Source organism: Diceros bicornis, chromosome 31 (genome assembly GCF_020826845.1).
Source record: "Diceros bicornis minor isolate mBicDic1 chromosome 31, mDicBic1.mat.cur, whole genome shotgun sequence".
Lineage (NCBI taxonomy): Eukaryota > Metazoa > Chordata > Mammalia > Perissodactyla > Rhinocerotidae > Diceros > Diceros bicornis.
The window spans coordinates 1,344,310-1,369,731 of NC_080770.1; the positions used below are offsets into that span (position 1 = coordinate 1,344,310).

Sequence of the window (25,422 nt, forward strand, 5' to 3'; positions counted from 1 at the left end):
TGCGCCCCGGCGGGCGCTCAGCACCGCGGACAGTGACCAGGGCGCGAACCGGGAGCCCCGCCCTCGGGCACGCCCCCGCCCGGCCTTAGCCCCGCCCTCATCCGCCCCGCCCTCGGTGGGCCCCGGGACGCTCCAAGAGGCACCCTGTATTTGTCCATCTTGGACTTTTGCAGGTGGACAAATGCAACGGCCCGGTGAGATGCGAGTTAAGCGAGGTGATTGGCACAGGCGAGCCCAGGATAGCCCCGCGCCGCGCAGGGTTGGCGGGGACGCGCGGATCTCCGCCCCAAGAAACCGACGGGGATAGAAGGTCGGCCGGATCATACTCCGAGGCGCACAGACATCCACGCCAGCGCCATCCCGCCGGCCCCAGAGACCCCCGGGTCCCTGTATGTGCCCAAGCTGGGTGTCCCCTCAGGGACGCTCCCGGAGGCGCCTCGAGGCGGAGGCGGGGCCGCTTCTAACTCCAGCCTGTTCACGAGGCTTCGGAAGAACATCCTTCTCAGGGCGGTTCCGCCAGACGCGAGGAGACCCGAGCCCAGGCTCCACCCACAGGCCCCGAGCGCTCGGGCGCCTTCCCCTTGGGCCCCTGATGATCGGCGGTGCGTGAGGTACAAGCTCCGTGCGCACCCTTCCTCCCTGCTGCACCCCACTCCGCCCAATCTCTCCTTGCCCTGGCGCGACCCCCGCAATGACTCAGACTCCAGTGCAGGGCCCTGCACCCCATCCCGCAAAGCAGCCTCTCCTCCGGTACCCAGGACGACGCTTAGTCGCTCCACCCGCAGCCACTGCCTGACCCTCCATCCTCCAGGGTGGGCAATGGAGTGGTCAACCCCCATCCCAGCTCCATCACCTTGGAGCCTGTGACCCTGAGCAGGTTGTGTGCCCCTCTGAGCCCGGGAAATTGGTGCTTACCTCCCAGAGCCTTAAATGAGATAACACAGGAAGGGCTGGGAGGAGCGCTCAGGAAGCTTAGCAACCGCTGTGGTTCTGCACGTCCTTCAGACACTGGTGTCACCTGAGTCACCCCCCTCTTCAGAGAGAAGCCCACAATGAGAACCTTCTCGCCCTGCGCCCACCAGACCTGTGAACTCACTGGGCCCATCACCCCTCCTGCCGACACACGACTGTGGGAGTCTGGATGCTCTGTGGGGAGGGCCCCAGGTCCACCTAGGTAAGACTCCTTGCAGAGTAGACCCACAGTACAGAGTTGGCCAGAGACGGACGGCTGTGCGTGACAGAGGGGTCAGCCCCGACTGTCCTCCCTCAGATGATAAAAGTGCACAGAAAGGATGAACATGGAAAATGAATTACAGTGAGAATTTTCACTATGGACTCACTAGAATCGGGGTGACACACGACCTAGAGCCCTGTCACCAAAGGGGCCATGAAGTGGGCTCTCCATCAGTCTGGGGACCACCTGAGGCACATCCCAGCCCCTCGTTTTCTTGTCTGGCTCCCCCAGCCTGGGAGGGCCAGAAAACTCAGGATGGACCTGGAGCATAGAGCTGTTGCCAGGAATCAGGGGTCCTGATTTCAAAGGTAACAGGGGACACAGGGGCCAGCTTGATGGGCAGAGAGTGTGTATATTAGAAAGAATACAAGGACTCTGGAAAGACAGATGCCGAGAGGATATTCGGAAAGGGCAGAATCCCGAGAGGTCTGATAAAGGAAAGGTGTGTGCAGGATGGAGGTGTAGACGGGCATCTAGGTCCGAGTTGCATTCAATCCCTTTCATGCAATCAGTAGGTGCCTGGGGCAGGAGGAAGTTTCTTCTCTCCCAGGACAGACGTCCAAGGCAGAGGTGGCCCTGTGATGTCAGGTTGGGTGGAAAGTGGTGAGTCCAGCCTAGCCTCTGATCTGCTTGGAGTTCCCTCATGGTCTCCAGGAGGGACCATTCACCATTCACCATTCACCATTAAGAGTGAAAAGGCAATCCAGACAGGGAAAAGATGTGTGCAATATAGATCTCTGATAAAGGATGCAGATCCAGAATACATAAAGAGCTCTGTCAAATCAACAAGAAAAGACAGACAATCCAATTTTAACAAAGGGAAAGGTCTTTTTTTTTTTTCCTGTGAGGAAGATCAGCCCTGAGCTAACATCAATGCCAAGCCTCCTCTTTTTGCTGAGGAAGACCGGCTCTGAGCTAACATCTATTGCCAATCCTCCTCTTTTTTTTTTTCCCCAAAGCCCCAGTAGATAGTTGTATGTCATAGTTGCACATCCTTCTAGTTGCTGTATGTGGGACGCGGCCTCAGCATGGCCGGAGAAGCGGTGCGTCGGTGCGCGCCCGGGATCCGAACCTGGGCCGCCAGCAGCGGAGCTCACGCACTTAACCGCCAAGCCACGGGGCCGGCCAAAGGCAAAGGTCTTGAACAGGCATATTACAAAGGAGGGTATCCTAATGGTCCATAAGCATATGAGAAAGTACTCAACATCATTAGCCATCAGGGAAATGACAGTAAAAATCACGACATGCCATTGTACACTACAATGGAAAAAAAAAGAAAAAGTCAGATATGTGATTTGAAAATATTTTCTCCCAGACTAGCTTGCCTCTTCATTCTCCTAACAGCGTATTTAAGTTAATTTTAATGTGTCAAGTATGTGTTGAGGTTCTTTTTTTTTTCTTGCCTATGAATGTCCAGCTGTCTCAGCATCATCTGTTGAAAAGACTATCTTTTCTCCACTGAATTGCCTTTGAACTTTTGTCAAAAATCAATTGATCATGTTTGTGTGGGGCTGTTTCTTGACACTGTCTTCTGCTCCATTGTCTATGCATCTTTCCTTTCAGCAGTAACACGCAGTCTTGATTACTGTGGCTTTATTGTAAGTCAGGAAATCAGACAGTGAGTCCTCTTTGTTTTTTCACAAAACTGTTTGTGCTGTTCCAGTTCTGTTGTCTTTATGTATGAACTTTAGAATGAGCTTGTCTGTATCTAAGAAAAAGTCCTGCTGAGAATTGGGATGGTGCTGAACCTATACAGTTATTTGGGGAAAACTGACGTCTTAACGATATTGAGTCTTGCAATCCATGAACATAGTAAATCTCTCCATTTATTTAGATTTTCTTTGATTTCTTTCATCAGTATTTTGTAGTTTTTGGCATACAGATCCTGCACATACTTTGTAAGATTTATACCTAAGTATTTTGTGTTTTCTGGTATGATTATAAATGGTACTTTTTTAAAAATTGGGTTTCTAATTGTTCATTGCTAACAAGTAGAAACACAGTTTTTGTGTGTTGACCTTGTATCGTTTGATGTTGCTAAACTCACTATTAGTTTAAGGATTTTTTTTTTTAAGTTTTCTCCAGAACTTCTACATTGACAATTATCTTGTTCATGAATAGAGACGGTTTTATTTCTTCCTTTCCTATCTGGATGACTTTCTTTCCTTCCTTCCTTCCTCCCTCCCTCCCTTCCTTTCTTCCTCTCTCTCTTTTGTTTTCCCTTATTTTATTGACTGAAACTTGAATACAATGTTGTTAAGAAATGGTGAGGGGCTGGCCCGGTAGTGTAGTGGTTAAGATCGTGTGTTCTGCTTCTGTGGCCCCGGGTTAGCCGGTTCAGATCCTGGGCGAAGACCTACTCACTGCTCATCAAGCCATGCTGAGGCCGCGTCCCACATAGAAGAACTAGAAAGACCTACAATGAGGATATGCAACTATGTACTGGGGCTTTGAGGAGGAAAGGAAAAAAAAGAACCTTTAAAAAAAAAAATGAAATGGTGAAAACAGACATCTTTGCCTTGTTCTCAATCTTATGGGGAAAACCCTGTCTTTTACCATTAAAGTATGATGTTAGCTGTGGTTTTTGGTTCCTTATTAGGTTAAGGAAGTTCTCTTCTTTTCTTAGTTTTCTGAGAGTTCTTAACATGCATAGATGTTGAATTCTGTCAGATACTTTTACTGCATCTATTAATATGATCACATGGTTTTTCTTCTTTAGTCCACTGATGTGGTGAGTTGCATTGTTGATTTTTGAATGCCGGACCAGCCTTTCTTCATGGCGTAGACCCCATTTGGCCACGGTTCATCACCCTTTTTCTACATTGCTAGATTCAATTTGGTAATACTTGTGGAGGATTTCGGTGTCTATATTCATGAAAGACATTGGTCTGTGGTTTTCTTTTCTTATATTGTTTCTGTCTGGGTTTGGTCCCAGAGTAATGCTCGTTTCATAAAATGAGTTGGGAAGCATTCCCTTCTCTTCTCTTTTCTGTCATAGATTGCATAGAATTGATATTAATTCTTCCTTAAGGGTGGGAATAATTAGCCAGTGAAGACATCTGGGCCTGGAGTTTTCTTTGTTGGATGGGTTCTAACCATGAAGTCAATTTCTTTTTTTTTTTTTTTTTTTTTTTTTTTTTTTTTTTTTTTGTGAGGAGATCAGCCCTGTGCTAACATCCGCCAATCCTCCTCTTTTTTTGCTGAGGAAGACGGCCCTGGGCTAACATCTGTGCCCATCTTCCTCCATTTTATATGGGACGCCGCCACAGCATGGCTTGCCAAGCAGTGCGTCGGTGCGCGCCCGGGATCCGAACCAGCGAACCCCGGGCCGCCGCAGCGGAGCGCGCGCACTTAACCACTTGCGCCACCGGGCCGGCCCCGAAGTCAATTTCTTTTTTGTGTGTGTGAGGAAGATCACCCCTGAGCTAACATCGGATGCAAATCCTCCTCTTTCTGCTGAGGAAGATTGGCCCTGGGCTAACATCTGTGCCCATCTTCCTCCACTTTATATGGGACGCTGCCACAGCATGGCCTGACAAGCGGTGCGTTTGTGCGCGCCCGGGATCCAAACCTGCGAACCCCGGGCCGCCGCAGCCGAGCGTGCGCACTTAGCCGCTACGCCACGGGGCCCGCCCCGAAGTCAATTTCTTTAATACGTATAGGGCTGTCTGGGCTATCTATTTCTTCTTGAGTGAAGGTGGTAGTCTGTCTTCCAAGGAATTGGTCTATTTCATGTTAGTTTTCAAATTTATGGGCCTAGAGTTGTTTATAATGTTCCCTCATCTTTTTTGTACCTGTAAGGTCCCTGGTGACAATGCCTCTTTCACCCTTTGTGTTCATTAATTTATCTTCCATTTCTTCTTGGTCAGTCTCCCTGGAGGTTTATTAATTTCACTGACCTTTTCAAAGACCCAGCTTTCTTTTGGTTTCACTGAATTTTTTGTATAGTTTTTTTGTTTGCTTGTTTTCAATCTTATTGATTTCTACTCTTATTTTTATTATTTCCTTCCTTCTGCTTGCCTTGTACTTAATTTGTTCTTCTTTTTCTAGTTTCTTAAGGCCATTCATTTGAGGTAGTTTTTCTCTTCTAACATAAACATTTAATGCTATACATTTCTCTCTAAGATGCATACCACAAATTTTTGTTTTCAATTATGTTCAGTTCAAAATATTTTCTACCTTCCCCGAGTCTTCTTCTGTGATCCATGGATTACTTAGAACTGTGTTGTTTAATTTCCAATGTTTGGCAATTTTCCTGTTATCTTTCTATTATTTGTTTCTAGTTTGATTCCATTATGGTGAGAAAAAAAATGCTTTGTAGGATCTCAATTCTTTTAAATTTGTTAAGGTTTATTTTATGGCCCAGAATATAGTCTATTTTGATAAATGTTCCGTGTGCACTTGAACAGAATGTGTTTTCTGCTGTCTCGGGTGGAGAGTCCTGTAAAAGTCAGGTCCATCAGGATGGTGCCCTTCAGGCCTTCTGTGTCCTTGCCAATATTCCGTCTATTCTGTTAATTGCTGTGAGGGGAGTAGTGAAGTCTCCAAGTATAATGGTGGGTTTTTCTATTTCTCTGTATCAGTTTTTGCCTCATGTCTTTGATGATTTGTTATAAAGTGTCTATACACTTAGAATTGTGGCCACCGGGGGCTCGGAGTCAGGCCTGACGATAAAGGGCTTGAGCGAATTTTGGGGCTGATGGAACTGGTGGTGGTTACAAAGTTGAATACATTTTTCAAAACTCATAGAACTGTACATCCAAAAGAGTAGCAAAGGGGGCCGGCCCGGTGGCGCAAGCGGTTAAGTGCGTGCGGTCAGCTACAGCGGCCCAGGGTTTGCGGGTTTGGATCCCCGGAGCACACCAAAGCACTGCTTGTCATGCCATGCTGTGGCGGCGTCCCATATAAAGTAGAAGAAGATGGGCACAGAAGTTAGCTCAGGGATGGTCTTCCTCAGCAAAAAAGGAGGAGGATCAGCCTCGGATGTTAGCTCAGAGCTGATCTCCCTCACAAAAAAAGAAAAAAAAAAAAAGAGTAGCCATGGGGCCAGCCCGGTGCCTTAGTGGTTAAGTGCGCGCACTCCAGTTCGGATCCCGGGTGCGCACCAACACACCCCCTGTCAGGCCATGCTGTGCCGGCGTCCCATATAAAATAGAGGAAGATGGGCACAGATGTTAGCCCAGGGCCAGTCTTCCTCAGCAAAAGGAGGAGGATTGGCGACAGATGTTAGCTCAGGGGTGGTCTTCCTCACACACAAAAAAGAGTAGCCATAAATTGTAAATTAAGCTTCATAAAAGGGGCGAGATCAGATTGTGTGACCCCAGGTTGCAGACAAAGGCCTTACAGATGCTCAACAAAGGATGATGAAGCCAGGGTGGCTAGTCCTGGGAGAAGGGTGTCCAGAATCTCTGGGCAGTGAAAGTTGGGATGTGCGACCTCTAAAGCTCTGCAGGTCCTGCGTGGCCACTCCATCCTCCTGGACCAGTGAGGACGCTGTGACCTTCCAGAACAGGACAGAAGCCAGAGCTGTGGGACCAACGCTGCCCTAGTGGTGACACTTGGGCAGGTATTGGAGCTGGTTTTGTAAGCATTTGCTGCAGAGTTTTACGGGATGCTTGAAACATTTAAGGGAATGTTGTTTATTTGGTTTGCAAGAGTTCTTCAAAAGTTTAAGAATCTCTCCTTAATCAATAGACCAAGTAGACAGAATATCAGCATATATCCAGAAGGCTCTGAACAAACCAGCAACCAAGTTCTGGTTTACAGAGCAACCAGTTCTGTAAATCTGACATTTACAGAACACTCCATCCAACAGCAGTGGATACATATTCTCTTCAAATGGATATGGAACATTCACCAAGATGAACCATACTCTGCATCATACAAGAAACCTTACAAATTTTAAAAAGAATGGAGGGACCAGCCCCGTGGCGTAGCGGTTAAGTGCACGCGCTCCGCTGCTAGTGGCTCGGGTTCATATCCCGGGCGCGCACCGATGCACTGCTTGTCAGGCCATGCTGTGGTGGCATCCCATATAACGTGGAGGAAGATGGGCATGGATGTTAGCCCAGGGCCAGTCTTCCTCAGCAAAAAGAAAAAAAAAAGGGAGGATTGGCATGGATCTTAGCTCAGGGCTGATCTTCCTCACACACACCAAAAAAAGCAAAAAAAAAAAAAAAAAAAAAGAATGGAAATCATGCAAAGTATGTTCTCTGGCCACAAAGGCATTAAACTAGAAATAGTAACAAAAAGATAACAGGAAATTTCCAAAAATTTGGAAATTAAATAACACAATTCTAAGTAATCCATGGGTCAAAGAAGAAATCTCAACAGAAATTAGAAAATATTTTGCATTGAAGGAAAGTGAAAATACATCATATCAAAATTTGTGGGATAGAGCTAAACAAGTACTTAGAGGAAAATTCATAGCATTAATGACTTAATTTGAAAAGAAGAAGGGTCTCAAATCCACGTAAAACACGAATTAACAATCTGAAGAAGAAAGCCACAGGATCGTATTGATTGATGCAGAAAAAACATTTGACAAAATCTAACATTTGTTCATGATAAAAGCGTTCAGCAATCTAGGAACTTCCCAGAAACTTCCTAAGGAAACTTCGTCAAACTGAGAAAGGGCTCCTTCAAAAAACCTGCAGCTAACATCACACTTAATGGTGAGAGACTGAATGCTTTCCACCTAAAATCAGAAACAAGACAAAGATGTCCACTGTCAACACATTTATTCAACATTGTACTGCTGTTTTAGGCAGTGCAATCAGGCAACAAAAAATACATACATAAAAGACATCCAGACGGGAAAGGAAGAAGTGGAACTGTCCCTACTCACAGATGACACGACTGTCTACATAAAACCCCAAGGAATCTACAAAAAGCTTCTAGAACTAATAAGTCAGTTTAGCGAGGTTGAGGGTACAAGGTCAATACGCCAAGACCAACTGCATTTTTAGATTCCAGCAATGAACAGTTGGAAGCCAAAATTAAAAATTAAAAACACAATACTATTTACAATAGCTAAAAAAAATACATGAAATATGTGTAAACCTAACAAAACATGTACAGGATCTATATGCTGAAAACTACAAAATGCTGATGAAATGAACCAAAGAAAACCTAAATAAATAGTGAGACACACCTTGTTCTTGAACTGGAAGATTCCACAAAGCAAAGATGTAAATTCTCCCCAAATCGATCTATAGGTTTAACGCAAATTGCAGTCAAAAGTCCAGCGGGATTTCTGATAGATATAGACAAGTTGATTTAACATTTATGTGGGGGAAAAAAGAAACAGAATTAGCCAAAACAACTTTGAAAGTGAAGAATAAAATGGGAGGGATCATATTACCTGATTTTAAGAATTACTATAGGGGCTGGCCCCGTGGCTTAGCAGTTAAGTGCGCGTGCTCCGCTGCTCGTGGCCAGGGTTCGGATCCCGGGCGCGCACCGACGCACCGCTTCTCTGGCCATGCTGAGGCCGCGTCCTACATACAGCAACTAGAAGGATGTGCAGCTATGACATACAACCATCCACTGGGGCTTTGGGGGAAAAAATAAAATTAAAAAAAAAAAAAAGAATTACTATAGGGCCGACCCCGTGGCTTGGCGGTTAAGTGCTCGCGCTCCACTGCTGGTGGCCCAGGTTCAGATCCCGGGCGCGCACCGGCACACTGCTTCTCCGGCCATGCTGAGGCCGAGTCCCACATACAACAACTAGAAGGATGTGCAACTATGACATACAACTATCTACCGGGGCTTTGGGGAGAAAAAGGGAAAAAAAGGAGGAGGATTGGCAATAGATGTTAGCTCAGAGCCACTTTTCCTCAGCAAAAAGAGGAGGATTAGCGTGGATGTTAGCTCAGGGCTGATCTTCCTCACAAAAAAAAAAAAAGGAAAAAGAATTACTATATTGCTACAGTAATCAAGACAGTGTGGAACTGGTAGAGAGATAGACCCACAGATTTAGGGAACAGCATAGAAAGTCCACATGTAGACTCACAATAATACAGCCAGCAGATTTTTTACAAAGTGCAAAAGGTGCAGAATGGAGAATGTCTTTTCAACAAAAGATATTGAGATATTTGGACATCCATATGCAAAAAACTCCCCAAAACCCTCGATCTAAACCTCACGCTTTATTTAAAAACTAACTCAAAGTGAATCACAGATTTAAATGTAAATCTAAAACTATAAAAATTTTGGAAGAAAAGATAGGAGGAAACCTTTGTGACCAGGGATTGGGCAAAGAGTTTTTAGGCATGATACCAAAAGACATGATCTACAAATGAAAGAGCAGATAAACTGGACTTCACTAAAATTAAAAACTTCTAGCCACAGAATGAAAGAAAACATGAGCAAATCTCATTTCCAGCAAATGATTTGTATACAAAATACATAAAGAACTCTCAAAACACAACAATAATGACATCAGAAGAAAGAAAACTCCAGATGAATATTCCTTATTAATACAGATACAAAACTCCTCAACAAAATATGCACAAACCAAATCCAGCAGCATTTTTTAAAGGATTATAGACTATGACCAAGTGGGGATTTATCCCAGGAATACAAGGGTGATCCAACAGACCAAACTCAATCAATGTGATACATCACATTAATAGAATGCAGAAAAAATCCCATTTAATCATCTCAACTGATGCAGAAAAAGCATTTGACAAAATCCAACACCCTTTCATGATGAAAAGACTCAATAAACTAGGAATAGAAAGAAACTTCCTCAACATGATAAATGCCATGTATGAAAAACACACAGCAAACATCATACTCAATGATGAGAGACTGAAAGCTTTTCCCATAAGATCAGGAAAAAGACAACGTTATCCACTTTTGCTGCTTCTATTCAACATGTGCTAGAGGTTTAGCTGGAGCAATTAAGCAAGAAAAAGAAATAAACCGCATCCAAAATTGGAAAGGAAAAAGTAAAGCTATTTGTATTTGCAGATGACAAGATCTTATGTATAGAAAATCCTAAAAAAAAAATAAAAACAAAACCTGTTAGAGCTAATAAACAAATTCAACAAAGTTGCAGGATACAAGATCAACATATAAAAATCAGTTATATTTCTATACACTAGCAACAAACAATCCAAAAACGAAATTAAGAAAATAATTCATTTGCAATAGTATCAAAAGGAATAAAATACTTAGAATTAAATTTAACCAAGAAGGTGAAAGACTTGTACACTGAAAACTACAAAACATTGCTGGAAGAGGTTAAAGACACAAATAAGTAAATCCAATGTTCATGAGTTAGAAGACTTAATACTGTGAAGATGGCCTTTCTCACCAAACTGATCTACAGCTTCGATACACTCCCTACCAAAACCCCAATGTCCTCTTTTTTTTTTTCATAAGAAATGGAAAAGCCAATCCTAAAATTCATATGGAATTGTAAGGAACCCCAAATAACCAAAACAATCCTGAAAAAGAAAAACAAAATTATAGGACTCACATCTCCCAATTTCAAAACTTACTACGAAGGTACAGGAATCAAAACGGTATGGTACTAGCATAAAGACAGACGTAGATCAAAGGAACGGAACTGAAAGTTCACGTATAAACCCATACTTCTATGATCAATTGATTTTCAACAATGTGTCGAGACTATTCAGTGGATAAAGAAGAGTTTCTTCAGCACGTGGTTTTGGGACAACTGGGTATTCACACGGAAACAATGAAGTTGGACCTTTACCTCACACCATATACAAAAATTAAGTCAAAATGGATCAAAGACCTAGCTATACAATCTAAAACTATAATACTCTTAAAAGAAAATATAGGGGCAAATCATCATGACCCTGGATTTGGCAATGGTTTCTTAACTATAACACCCAAAGCACAAACAAAAACAACAAATAGATCATTGGATTTAATAAAAATTAAAACCTTTTGTCCATCAAAGGAAGCATCAAGAGAATGAAAAGAAAACCCCACAGAATGGAAGAAAATATTTACAAATCACGTATCTTGTAAGAGTCTAGTATCCAGAATATATAAAGAACTCTTACAACTCAACAACAAAAGTCAAACAATTCCATTGAAAAATGGGCAAAGAACTTGAACAGATATTTCTCCAAGAAGATATACAAATGGCCCAGAAGCGCATGAGAAGACACTCAACATCATGAGTAACTGGAGAAATGCAATTCGAAACCACAAGGGGATACGATTCTAAATTTGACCTAACAATGTGATGCAGTTTCCATCAACCTCCTAACAGTATCTTCTCGTGGAACTTGACAAGTTGATCCTAAAATTTACATGGAAATGCAAAGGGTCGAAAATAGCTAAGACACTCTTGAAGGAAAACAAGGTGAAAGGATTTGATTAGATATTTAGACATAAAATTATTATAGTTAAGACAGTGAAATAATTAAGGCATTGTCACTTAGAACAAGGAATGACATATGGCATATCTAGCAATAGAGAGCCCAGAAACAAACCTGAGTACACCAGACAGGCGATTTACAATAAAAATGGCATTGAAGAGCAGTGCAGAGAGTATGGTCTTTTCACTACCTAATGCTGGACAACTGGACAGCCATATAGACAAAAATGAAACTCAGTCACTACCTAACATCATATACAACATAAACTCCAGATCTGTATCCGGAACATAAAATAATGCAGCTTCGGGAGGTAACATGTGGGGACACCTCCCATATATATAGTGTCATCTTAAGCATCCTTGTGCTCACCAGCCCTAAACTATTCACAGCCTTTTCTCAGTCCCTGCCAGTTCCATGATGTGAAAGGTCTTTAAGGAATTGAGGCCTTATCCCAAATCCCTCCAAACCCCTCCCCCCACACTCCCCTCTGAATCATCAAGACTGTTGGCTGAAGCACTCCTGGCTACAAGTTTGATAAATCAGCTGTGTTTGATCACAGGTTTCCTGGCTGATCTTTGCAGGGGAGTCGACAATTGACCGTCCTTATCTTTTGGAACTATATACTGACATCCTTAAGGATGAAACGATACAATTTTTGAGATCTGCTCCAAAATTAATTTGAAAAAAACAGAGAAAGTGGATAGGGGTAGATGAGCTTGGTCCTAAGTTGGGGAAGCTGGGTAATGGTACTTGGGAGTTCATCACACCATCCTGTCTGCTTTTGTATGTTTAAATTTTCTATAATAATAAAAGCATAAATAATAATAACACAATCTTTTCCTTCTTCTAGTTCTTAGGAGGGGATGCTCGCTAAGGTCACAGTGACTTTGCACCGTATCCATGTGAGTCCCGGGCTCGTACCCTGAAAGCATCCAGCCCGAGCTAACCTAAGTCAGGCTGGATTTTTGGCTCCAGGGAGGATGGAAGGCAGGATTGTAGATTTGAGGAAATAATTCTTTTCAGTGCCCTCCTCCAACACCCCTAATGTAGGACTAAGCATAGATACAATTAACTTTAATTTGACATTTAAATCTTGGTTAAAACGAAAAAAAGGAGTAGAGAATATCTTCCACGCTTTGCTTCTTCGGAGAATGAAGCTGTTGTGGCGATAAACTCGCGTGTGTGCTCAGGACGTGCCCCTCCGGCGTTCGGCTCTGGAGAAAGGAAGCTTCTTATTCTTTCTTAGAATCCTGGACCCTGAAATTGGCCATTAACACAGAGTGAGGTCCGATCTGAGCCTTCGAATAGTTACTCATGTAAGGTGAATTTTCTGTGCGTTTCTAATGAGGACTCAGCTCAGCCTGATGGCCCGGGAACCCATGGGGTCTTGCTGAACTCTATGGCTTGAAAGTGGCATGTTGTCGCTGTAGCTTGTATCACATGTTGTTTCAAAGTGGAGCCCAAACCCGGGAGGCCAGCGTGTGCGCAGCCGAGACTCCTTGGGGCATCCCTTTCCCGGGTACAGCTGCCCATCCGGGTACAGTTTGGGTGGACACTCTCCTAGTGGTGCGTCTCCATCCACACTGGAAAGACCTGGACATTCCATTCCAACCTGTCGGCACTGCAGCATGACCGCTGCATGCTTGAGGCAGCCATGGAATGGGCGTGTGAGGACAAGGCCAGGGGCTGTCTCGGGAGAAATTCCGAGCAGCAGAGACAATGGGTGACAGCCGTTTCGGACAAGATGAAGGCAGTTACAAAATCCTCTGTGACAGGAACCTGCAGGACACAGCCCGCCCCTCCTTGGCCTCAGCACCACCCACTTCTTTCACTCAGAACTGGCCTCACCCTGGGTCTGTCCCTCTGTGCTAGTGACTGCTTGTGACCTCACGAAGCTTGACCGAAGGCGCTCAGGGCCGTGCCTGTGACCACAAAGGGGCAGCAGGAGGGAGTTCTTTGGGGTGATGGAGTCTTTCTGTACCCTGATTGTGGTGATTGCTACACGAATCTATCCATGTGTCAAAATTCATTTTTTACTGTATGTTAATTTCACTGTATGTTAATTTTTAAGAAGTCAATTTTACTGCATGTTAATTTTTTTTTTTTTTTAAATAGGAAGATTTTTCTTATGGAGATCTGCCTGGTTACTTAAGTGTCTGATGCGCTAAGAAATCCCACCAGTTAAGTGAGTACTTGGAGTTTGGAATATGCTCCAATGCTTAATTGGTCAATAGTGTTAAAGTTTAGGGGATTTTAATCCGCCAAGTTTGTGCAAGAACAGGCCATAGCAGCTGTTTAAAAATACATATAAAGAAAACAACTCTGAGATACCCTTACACACCTATTAGAATGGCCAAAATCCAGAACACTGACATCACCAAAGGCTGCGAGGACACAGAGCAACAGGAACGCTCATTCACAGCCGGCGGGAAAGCAAAATGGTGCAGCCACTTTGGAAGACAGTTTGGCGGTTTCTTACCAAACTAGACCTACTTTCCATGCTATTCAGCAATCATACTCCTTGGTATTTACCAAAGGAGCTGAAAACTTATGTCTACACTAAGACCTGCACATGGATGTTTACAGCAGCTTTATTCATACTTGCCCAAACCTGGAAGCAACCAAGATGTTCTTCAGTCTATGAATGGATAAACAAACTGCGGACATCCAGATGATGCAGTATTATTCAGTGAGGAGGAGAAATGAACTATCAAGCCATGAAAAGACGTGGAGGAAACAAATGCACCTTACTAAGCGAAAGAAGCCAGTCTGAAAAGGCCACTACTGTATGATTGCAACTACGCGACGTTCTGGAAAAGAGAAAACCACAGAGACGGTAGAAGGATCAGGGGCTGGCGGAGAGAGAGATGGAGGGAGAGATGAACCAGAGGAGCAGGGGGTCTTCAGGGCAGTGAAACTGCTCTGTGTGGTGGAAAGTGTCCTTATGCATTTGTCCAAATCCGTGGAATGGACAACACTGAGGGTGAACCCTGATGTAGATTGTGGATTTAGTTAATAATAATGTGTCAATATTGGTTCACCAACTGTAACAAATGTCCCATGATAATGCAAGATGTTAGGAATGGGGAGGCGCGGCGCATGTGTGTTTTTTAAAAATACATGTAAAGGGACCAGCCTTGTGGGGCAGCAGTTAAGCGCACCCACTCCGCCTGGCCGGCCCGGGGTTCGCAGGCCCGGATCCTGGGCACGGACCTAACGCACCGCTTGTCAAGCCATGCTGTGGTGGCGTCCCATATAAAGCAGAGGAAGATTGCCACGGATGTTAGCCCAGGGCAAATCTTCCTCGGCAAAAAGAGGAGGATTGGCACCGAATGTTAGTTCAGGGCTGATCTTCCTCACACACACAAAAATGCATATAAAGTGTAACACAAGAACCATGAGTTTACCACTTCATTTACTGGATTTATAATTTATGATTAAGGACTTCATGAGTACAGTTTCTAAAAACCCTAACTTGACCTAACCCCGCATTGATCACGCAGGAGGAACCCAGCAGCCTCCCCATTTTCCCTCCTCCCGCCGCATCTACACCTCCTACTCCCCTGCCCACCTCCGCGCCCACCGCCTCACCCGCAGCCCGGCCTCCGCTTCCGCGCCGCCCGCCGGGGCCTCTCCAGGGGCTTCCGCGCCACCGGGCGCCTCCTCCTTCGTCCCAGCCTCGACCCTCGCGGCCCCTGGGAGCCTTCGGTCGTCGCCCCCGACCCTCCGGAGCCCTCCTCCGGTGCGCTCGGCCCCTCTGCCGCCCCCCCTTGCAGAGCTGGCCAGCCCCCAACGGCGTCCCCCGCAGGCTCTGCTCGTGCCTCCAAAGCGCGCGCGGTCGAGGCTCCGAGGCTTTGCACGCGCTGTTCCTCCGCCGGGTGTCCCTCCTCCCTCCCGGGGCCCCCCGACCCGCGCAGGCCCGCCCGGCCGAGCCCCCCAGCCCGCTGAGGGGCGCCGCCGCGGCGGAGGGGGCGGGCGGCCAGCCGGGGCGACAGCTGGGGGGGCGGCCCTGACCTTCCGCGCGATCGATGGGGCGCGGCCGGGGCTGCGCGGAGCCGGGGCGGTGCTGAGCGCCCCCGGCACCCTCCGCCCTGGGGCGCCGCTATAAAGGGGCCGCGGGGCTCGGCCGCGGCAGCAGCGCTCAGCACCCCGCGCCCACCATGGTCCCCCGGGCCCTGCTGCTGCTGCTGCTGCTGCCGCCGCTGCTACTCGGGGGCTCCGCCGCGCTCCCCGCGCCCCGCAGGTGAGCCCGCGGCCCCGGGGCCCACGCCCGCCCCCCCGGCCCACCTCGGCCCGACCCCGCGTCCGCGCCCCATCCCTGGCCTGGCCCTGATCCTGCCCGCGCGGCCCGCCATCCCCCTCCCCAGGGCCCGGCGACACTCGGATGGGATGTTCACGAGCGAGCTGAGCCGCCTGCGGGAGAGCGCGCGTCTGCAGCGGCTGCTCCAGGGCCTGGTGGGCAAGCGCAGGTGAGCGCGGAGACCTTTGGTGGGGGGCGCTCAGGTGGGACGGCCCGGCACGCGGCGCCGCTCCCAACCCCCCAACTCCCGGACTAACTCTGATTTGGGGTGGGGGCAGCGAGCATGACCCAGAGAACACCACCACCTGGAACACTTCGGCCGAGGGCCGCCTCTGCCTGCCCCGGCCGGCCGGACACGCCCACCCTGCAGGCCTGGTGAGCACCACTAGCCCCCTGCCCCCTCCGGAGGGTACCCCCCTAGACCCTCCCTCTGGGGCCTGGGGCACCCTGGGCCAACAGCAGGAAGTGGACACAGCAGGGGCCAGGGGCCGGGGGAGGTGAGGCTGAGTCAGGGTGGGTGACCAAAGGAGGCCCAGCTTCAGCAGGTGGGCACAGTCTCCAGCTTCAAGTCCCCAGCCTCTAACCGGGCTGTCTCTGCAGGATGCCCCCGAGTGCCCCCCTGGCTCAGGCCAGGTCTCCTTAGCTGCCTCCTGGATGGAGACCTGGGGTCATGGTTTCAGAGCCGGGCATCCCTGCTGCTGAGAGGACTGGATGAGGCCCTGAGGACCAAGGAGCCTGTCTCCACGCACAAGGGGAGCGGAGCCTGGACCGGGAGGGGTGGGGGGCCGGGGGGATTGCATTTGGCACCAATAAAGGAGGAATTCGGACCCTGGCCTGTGACCCCACTCTGTGTGCTTTGGGTACCGTCAGGCAGCCTCTGTGGTGCAGGGCTGTCGGGGGAGGAGGGCCCCATCCTCGGATTCTGGGACTGCAGCCACGCCCGCTGCCCTTTAAACCTGGGAAACCAGTGGGGCGCCTCACCCTCCCGTGTCCTACCTCTGACATCAGCGCCACCTCCTGTCCCATCCACTGAGCTCCCCAGGGCCCACCTGCACCCCTGTCATCCACTCACTGACATTCAGGGGCTCTGTGGGGGGACTCAGGACGTCTCCCAGCTCCTGCCCCCGGGGCCAGGTGGTCAGTGTGTGCAGCAGGTGGGGGGGGAGTTGGAGGGGGCAAGTAAGCTCAGGGCAGGCAGGAAGAGATGGCAGGGGGGTGGAGGGGTGTCCCCCAGGAGGCCACTCTGAGTGAGAGGACTCTAGTGTGTGTCTTGGCTCCCTGTCCAGGCCGTGTGGTCTCAGACGAGCGGCTTGACCACTCTGAGCCTGTGGGGCAGGGACGATGATGACACCCCTAGAGGTGCTGGGTGTGCAGGAGGCCGTGGAGGCACTGCCAGCAGGGGCAGTTGGATACCAGGAGCTTCGGGAAGGTGTTTCAGGCCCTTAGAGCCTCGATGCAAACAGGCGGGAAGGCCCCCCCATCATGGCAGCCCCTTCCCTCCCTCCTGACCCCTCCCAGTGGCCTCTCTCCAGCTGCTGGGATTTGGCAGGCCAAGGAAAGATGAGGTAGGGCAGTTGCGGGCCTGGGCCAACGAGCCTCATTGGGGTCCCTCTCTGTCAGGCACCAGAGCCCGCGGGGACCCGGGAGCCCCAGGTGTCCCCTGAAACACTGCCACCTCCATCACTGTGGCCCTGCCCAGCCCCACCAGGAGGAATCCGGCTTGTTTCCGGGACAGGCAGGGGTATCCCCAGGACACAAACAACCTTTTCTTTCCAGACCTAGATGGTGGGTGCGGGGAGAGGAGGTGAGCTGGATGGGAACACGGGGTCTGAACGTGCCCCAAGATGACTCTGGCAGAACAGCCCAGCAGAGGGGCAGCTGGGGCCGAGGGGAGGCACAGCAAACACAGGAGCCAGGGCCCAGCCCCCACCCCTCCCCCAGCCTGCCCCCTCCCCAGCCCCTCCCCCAACCCCCATCCTCCCCCAGCCCCTGCCCCTCCCCAGCCCCCTCCCAGCCCTGGGCCCTCCCCCAGCCCCTCCAGCTCCCCAGCTCCCTCCCCCAGCCCCTCGGTGCCCCAGCGGCTCTCTCTGAGCTCCTTTCTGTCTCTTGTCTTGGTGTCTGTGGGTTGAGCCCAGCTCCGGCCCGGGGAACCACCAGGCGGCCCCCTCCTGCCAGTGGGCTAGGCCTGGCCTGCGGCCGGCGGGAGCCCCCTTGGTGGAGGCCAGTCGGTCGTAAAGGATCATAAAGTGGGGCGGTGCCTGGCAGGGGCGAAGGTCGCCCAGGCAGGGACTGCGCCAGCGGCGGCCGGCTGCCCAGAGGGTCCTGGACACCGAACCAGCACAGACCCTCCTGCGGCTGTCGGCCGCCGAGATGGGGGCTTGGGCCCTGCTGCTGCCACTGCTGCTCGTGGGCACAGCCCAGGCCCAGGGTACCTTCAGGGCCGTGGCGGGTGGGGCTGGGGGGCAGGCATGGGGCTGGGCGGTACCGACCCTTCCTCTCCAACTTTCTAGTCTGCTCTGTGAACCAGACCTTCTTTGAAGTCAAGGAGAACACGAATGTCACCGAGCCCCTGGTGGATATCTACGTCCCCGACGACCAGCAGGTGACCCTCGGATCCTCGTCCACCCTCTTCGCATTTCGGATCCAAGGGACCCAGCTGTTTCTCAACGTGACTCCTGATTATGAGGTGTGGCTGGCAGGCCCCCCGTGGGGCATGCCCGTGGGGGTGGCTGGGGCGGCTGACCCCCCACGGGACCCAAGTGGACACCCACCCTCCCTCCCGGAGAAGGGCTCTCTGGGGGCCTTTGGGTGTCAGTTTGCCCAGGGGTCCTGAGGGCTCTGCGCCCCTCAGGCAGGGACTGACTGACCCCTCCGGGGCCCCAAGGCTTGGCAGAGGGCTGGCCTGAGGGGGGCGGGGCCCTGGGGTGACAAAGCTGCCTCGGCCCCCAGCTCCCTCTGGGCTTAGCATGGATGATGGGGACCCTGGGCGAGCACCTGCCCCCTCGGCCTCAGTCTCCTCACCTGTGAAGTGGGGACGCTGTGCTGTGGCCAGCCAGGCAGGTGATTCCTGACACCTGCCCACCCCCACAGGAGAACTCACTGCTGCAGGCACTCCTGGAGTGCAAAAGGGGTGACACCGTGGTGAGTCCTGCCCCCACACCCCCGACCTCCTGGGCATCCCCCCACGTCATACTCTTACCCTGTGACGTCAGAACGCTCTGGGCTTGGACCTCTGCCCTCTGCTCTGCCCGGTCCAGGGTCACTCCCTGGTGACCTCACCCAGTGGTGTATTGTCAAGTGTCACCCTGTGCTGGTGACACCCACAGTTCCTCCAGCCCAGACTCTGCCCTGAGCCCCAGACCCTCAAACCCAGCCCAGCCAACATCATACCCCCAATAGAGGCCCCCAACCCGAGGTCCCGCACGGTGGAGATGCCCCACCCTGAGGGCTAGGTCCTCACCTCCCCCCCGCCACGTCCCTCTATCAGCAAATCTGTTGGATCTGCCTCAAGCTAGACCCTCCCCACCTCCATGCCCCACTTGGGCCTTGGCCACCAGCATCTCCTTTCTGGAACCTTCCAACTAGTTCACCTGCTCCCCTCTTGGCTCCGCCTACCCCAATCCACTCTCCATATGGCAGAAGAAGATCCAGTAAAGCAAGCCGCACGTCCTGCCCAGGACTTCCTCTCATGGCTGCTTTCTCACTCCGGGTCAAAGCCAAATGCACTGCCGGGGTGGGCAAGGCCGGGCGCAGGGACCCAACGCCCAGCTTCGGCGGCCTTGTGCCCTCTCCCAGATGCGCACCTGCCTCCCTCTCTCACCATCTCCGGTCCTCACTCGCCCATGCCCTCCTCGGAGAGGCACCCTGACCGCCTGCCCCACGCACCTGCCTGCTCAGCAGCGAGCCCCGTGGGCGCCCCCACCCCCACATCACAGCACGCCACCCACAAATGTCTCAGGATGACTCTCTGAAAGATAAGGACCCTTCCTCTGAAACATCATCAGGACACTGCTGTGACACTGAGGAAACTGGGACGGCGGGCATCGCGTGACCTCCAGCGTCTGAATCCTGCCCCCAGGTCGCAGACGGGTCTTGACTGATGCTTGTTTGAACCAAGATCCAAGCAGGGTCCGCCTGATGCGGCTGCTTGAGTTTCTCTTAAGTCTTTTTCCGTCTGCTGGTCCCCTTTCTCTCTCCTTTTTCCTTTGAGATCTACGTTTGAAGAAATTGGATGGTTTTGCCGTTTTCCGCGTCTGGGATTTTGCTGGTTGTGTCCCCAGGAGCTGAGTTATTTTCTCCAGGGCACTCACCACCTTCTGTGCTTTACAAATTCCTTCTTGTTCGTTGTCTGTAACCCCTCCTGAGCAGGAGCCCCCGGGCACTCTAGCACCCAGGGTGAGCCAGGGCGGCTGGGGTGGGCACCAGGTGAGGAGGCTGACCACCTCCCGTCCCCCCAGGTGACCCAGCTGAGGGTGTTCGTGTCTGTGCTGGACGTCAATGACAATGCACCCACGTTCCCCTTTGTGGTCAGGGTGGAGAGGGTACCCGAGGTGAGTGTGAAGGAAGCCAGGGGCCGTGGCATCTGGGCTGGCACTGGGCCATCGGGAGCTGGGGTGAGGGGCCAGACGGCAGAGGGCTAGTGGCCGGATGTGTTGGCCATGGGGGTGAGGAGTGTGGCCAGACCAACCCCCCTGTCCCCCAGAACGCTAAAGTGAACACTACCGTCATCCCAGAGACGGAACTGCAGGCCGAGGACCTGGACAAAAATGACATCTTGTTTTACACCCTCGAGGAAGTGACCCCGGTCAGTGCCCCCAATCCCTGCCCCAACTCAGACCCCTCCACCTTGGGCGCCCCTGCCTCTCTGCAGCCCCCAGAGTCTCAGGCTGAGGCCTCCCCACCTCCTCAGGGTGCCAGTGTCTTCTTCTCCTTGGTGGGAGTGAACCTCCCTGCCCTGCAGCTGGACCGGACACTGGACCTTGACAGGTGGCCGAACATGACCTTCCGGCTGCTGGTGCGGGTGAGCAGGCCACACCCACCCCGAGTCCTGGACGCGCGGGTCCCCATCCGAGCTGCCGCCACCCCCAGGCTCCCAGACCTGATCCGAGGGTCTTGGCTGTTGTAGGATACACGGGAAGAGAACGTGACACCCAGCCACACGGCCACGGCCACCCTGGTCCTGGAGGTGGAGCCCATCGATCTGCGGCCCCCCTGGTTCCTGCCCTGCTCCTACACAGACTCTTACGTCTGCATCGAAGCCCAGTACCAGGGGGCTGTCCCCACCGGCTACCAACTGGTACCGGGGACAGGGAGGGCCGGCGCTGGGGGTGGGGGCTGGTGCCACCGGGCCAAATTCGGTTGTGACTGTCAAACAAATGTGGACTCTCCTTCGTAAACCAATCTCGCCCAGCCCGTGGGCGTGAGCAGTGAACAAACTCAGTGAGGGGAACAGGCCCACTGTCCTCAGGGCAGGGCCGGGGGCCCCATGAGGCGGTTGGGACACCGGGAGGACTGGATGGGCCGCGATGGTGCTCCCGAGAGGCAGCTGATCTCTGACAGGCTGGCTGTACCCGCTGGCGCCATGGGGCGCACTGAGGCAGTGGGGCCTCCAGGGCCTCCCCTTGTATGCGAGAGGCCCAGTCCGGGGCCCTGTGTGGGCTGCCTCTGGAGACGTGTTGTTCAGATCCATCCATATCCTGGGGCAAACTGATTCATGGTGACGGATCTAAGGGGCGTGATGACTGATCCTGTCGGCCACTTGGACACCTCTGGCAGGCCCGCCCAGGGGCCATCTCAGGCCTCCTTGAGGGAGAATGAGAGGGACCGAGCTGGGCCCTTGCACCAGCCCCACAGAGTCCCCTCCCATCCCCGTTCCCGCAGCTGTCTCCCCTCATCCTGCATCCAGGGCCCATCTACGCTGTGGACGGGGACAGGGCCATCAACCAGCGTATCATCTATAGCATTATAGGGGGTGAGTGGGGACCGGGTCCCCAGCTTCTCTCTCCATACAACACCTCGGCCCCATCCCCACCCCCACTGTGGGCAGAGGAAGCCCCAGGGGGACCGGCCACATGGGCAGAGCCAGCTGGGACCCTGGACCTCAGGCCTCCAGAGGGGACCAGGGCCAAATATTACCCCCGTCCTCCCAGGACACGAGGACATATTCACCATTGACGCTGACTCGGGCAACCTCACCATGACCCGGAGCGTCCCCAGCCCCAAGACCTTTCTTATGTGGGTCAAGGTAGGTGCCTTGGCCGGGTCTCCATGGGCCCCTCCTGAGCTTCAGGTTGCAGGGTTGCCCTTCGAGGGCCCACTGACCACTGCCGCCTCCCCACCCCCAGGGGGAGCAGGCAGACCAGGCCCGCTACTCGGTGACCCAGGTCACAGTGGAGGCCCTAGACGCTGCTGGGAGCCTGCCCCACTTCCCCGAGAGCCTGTACCGCGGCACCGTGGTGCTGGGCTCAGGAAGCGGCGAGTTCGTCAAGGACGCAGCCACCCCCTCCCAGGCTCTGAGGATCCAGGCCCAGGACCCCGAGTTCCCAGTAGGCACCGCCTGGCCCCTGGGTCTGCCTGGCCTCCCTTCTGTGGGTGGGTTGGGGGGATACGGGGGCAGCCTGGGTCCAGGACTCACTGGGGCCGTGTCCAGGACCTCAACTCGGCCATCACGTACCGAATCACCAACAACTCCGACTTCCGAATGGAAGGGGAGGCCGTGCTGGTGGCCAACCCACTGACGCAGGCGGGGGTCTTCTACGCAGAGGTGAGGGGCCTGTGGCATCTCTAAGGGGTGGGAGTTAAGGCGGGGCCTAGGTGAGACAAGCCCCCTTCCTGCCCCAGGTCGAGGCCACGAACACAGCGACTGGAGGCACAGCGACCACACTGGTGGAGATACAGGTGTCAGAACAGGAGCCCACCCCCACCCCCACAGGTGAGCCTCCAGGGGTCCCCGGTGATGGCTCGGGGGGGGCTTCTTGCCACAGGCATGCTGGGGGCAGAGGCAAGCTGAGCCCTGTGCCTGGCCCCAGACCCCCCAGGTCCTTCCACATCCCCAGAGGCTGGAGGAACAGCTGGGCCCTCAAGCAGCACCACTTCAGAAACCCCCAGGCCCTCCGGGCCCTCTCAGGGACCCTCCACGACCAGCGCTGGGGGGGACACTGGCCCACACTCCCCCCCAGGCACAACTCTGAGGCCGCCTGCCTCGACCACGCCTGGGGGGCCCCCCAGTGCGGGAACCAGCACCTCCCCTCCATCAGCCTCACCCAGCGGGGGCTCAGCACAGACTCAGAAGCCAGGAATCTCGCAGCCAACAGCCCCTGGGCTCAGCAGGACCCCCCAGCCCTCAGGTAGCACCCCCATTTGCCCTAGAGTCACCCTCATGCTCCCTGACTCATGACTTGGGTGGTCCTGGGAGTCACCGGAGGGCAGGGTCCGCCCCAGGTTGGCCCAGAATGACCATGAGATCCCAAGACGGGGTCTGCTCTTTCTGGGCAGAGACAGACAGGTCCTGGGGGCCCTGAGGAGGTAAACCGGGAAAGGTGAGTGGAGGGCAGGGCAGAGGCCACACGTTGGCTTCAGCGAACCCCACACTTCCCAGGGCCGTCCACTCCACCGGCATCAGTGCTGCCCTCATCTCCCTTCCTGTGGTGTTGGACCCCTTCCTCCCACCTGGGGCTGGGGGGCACTGACCCCCACCCCCCTCCTTCCCTTCAGCAGTCTGGCCTCCCTGGGGGACCCTGGGAATACAGCTCCTTGGGGGGGCGTCAGTACTGCCCACTCTCCAGAACCCTCACTCCGGGAGGCGGCCAGGCTGGCTTCTACTCGGGGAGTTCTGAGCTGGTACAGGCTGAGCTGGTGAGCGCTTGTAGTGCCGACAGCAAGTGGGCAGTGGTGTCACCAGCAGGCACGCCCGGGATTGGAGGAGGCAGCACCTCCACGGGGGGTGTCGGGCCGGATGGCAGCCACGCTGGGGACCGGCGCTTCTCGACAGCGGAGATGGCAGCCGTGGGCGGTGTGCTGGGCGCGCTGCTGCTGCTAGCTCTGATCGCCCTCACCATCCTCGGCTACAAGCACTACGGCCACCTATGCAAGTCCTGTGCTAGCAAAGCTCTGGTGAGGCCCCGGGCGGCTGGACAGCACAGGAGAGGGACAGACGAGAGACAGAAGAGGAGACGGATAGACAGACAGAGGTGGAGAAAGACCAAGAGACAGGGACGTGAGAGTGAGAACAGAGAGCAACGGAAAGATGGAGTGGAGGACGGAGGAAGAGGGTAGATGGAGGGAAGGGGTAGATGGAGAGAGGGGTAGATAGAGGGAGGAGCAGATGGAAGGCGCCAGGAGATGCAGGAAGGGGGGAGATGCAGGGAGCAGGGGAGGTGAAGAAGGGGGAGATAGAAGGGGAGGTGGAGAGGCAGCAGGAGACCAGGAATCAGCCATCAGTGGGGAGATGGAGAGCAGAGGTGAGGAGAGATGGGGTGTAGACACCATAGTGGGAAAGATGGAGAAAGAGCAGGGAAAGGCAGAGAAAAGGGCACGGACCAGCGCAGACCCCTGTCTCTGGGGAGGGCACCAGGGGGTTGCAGCCCAGGCAGGGTCCTGGATGACGCTCCCTCCCGTCCCTCCCCAGGAGCCCCAGCCCAGTGGCTTTGACAAGGCCTTCCTCATTCAAGACCGTGAGGCCAACTGGGCGCCGGCCCCCAGCCCCACACCCGGCCCCACCACGGACGAGGCCCCGCCCGAGCCCCCGGAGCCCGCGCCCCCCAGCCCCGTGCCCTCCGCCGGCGTCCCCGAGTCCCCCGCGGCGGCCCAGGACGGGGCCGGCCCCGCGGAGGTGAGGTCCATTCTGACCAAGGAGCGGCGGCCCGAGGGCGGCTACAAGGCCGTGTGGTTCGGCGAAGACATTGGCGCCGAGGCCGATGTGGTGGTCCTCAACGCGCCCACCTCGGAGGCGGACGGCGCGGGCGACTCGGACGGCGAGGGCGGCGGCGAGGATGAAGGCGCTGGCGCGGGCCCCGGTGCAGGCGCCCCCGACCAGGCGCCCGGCGACTCCACCTACGTCTAGCGCGACCCCCGACCGCCCGCGGGTCTGGACCCCGAGTCACTCGGCCGCTGTCCCCCACTGCACTGAGAAAAATAAAATGACACTTTCGGATCTCGGGCGAGGGGTGCCTGGGGTCTGCCCCAGAGTGGCCGCCGATTGGGGGGTCACGGCGCGGCCCATTGGCTCCCGCGCGCACGGAGTCCTCAAAGACGCGCTGCGGGTGGGGGGTAGGGGGGGGTGTTGGGGGTCGTGGGGGCGGGGAAGGGCGGGCCGTGTCGTCCCCCTGTCCCCAGCGCGGGTGCCGCTTCCCGTAAACCACCAGCTGCGCCCGCCCGGCGCAGCTTCCCACGCTCAGTGCCAGCTGGCGGCCAGAAAGTTCCTCTCCTGGTCTAACCACGGCCAGAGGAGGGGGCACCTCGCACTGCGTACTCGCCCTCCCGACTCAACACGGAGGTCTTGCCTGGAGGAGGCTGAGGCGGCACCC

At 53.4% G+C, this 25,422-nt stretch overlaps 2 protein-coding genes across 2 annotated transcripts; both read left to right on the forward strand.

The window, feature by feature from the left end:
- The first annotated feature begins 15,696 nt into the window (after nucleotides 1-15,696).
- On the forward strand, nucleotides 15,697-16,665 carry SCT (secretin). Its single transcript, XM_058526117.1, is given in 5 exon segments — nucleotides 15,697-15,841; nucleotides 15,966-16,067; nucleotides 16,177-16,240; nucleotides 16,242-16,273; nucleotides 16,499-16,665. Coding segments are annotated over 5 exon segments (396 nt in total). The 5' UTR covers nucleotides 15,697-15,758; the 3' UTR covers nucleotides 16,614-16,665.
- A 1,426-nt stretch (nucleotides 16,666-18,091) lies between these two features.
- Nucleotides 18,092-25,051, forward strand: CDHR5 (cadherin related family member 5). Its single transcript, XM_058526119.1, has 15 exons — nucleotides 18,092-18,326; nucleotides 18,409-18,584; nucleotides 18,989-19,039; nucleotides 20,356-20,448; nucleotides 20,601-20,702; nucleotides 20,808-20,918; nucleotides 21,024-21,194; nucleotides 21,779-21,869; nucleotides 22,048-22,142; nucleotides 22,243-22,443; nucleotides 22,548-22,661; nucleotides 22,739-22,829; nucleotides 22,927-23,244; nucleotides 23,802-24,010; nucleotides 24,525-25,051. The coding sequence occupies exons 1-15, from the start codon at nucleotides 18,269-18,271 to the stop codon at nucleotides 24,957-24,959; spliced, it is 2,316 nt and encodes a 771-aa protein (XP_058382102.1). The 5' UTR covers nucleotides 18,092-18,268; the 3' UTR covers nucleotides 24,960-25,051.
- The last annotated feature ends 371 nt before the right edge of the window (nucleotides 25,052-25,422 follow it).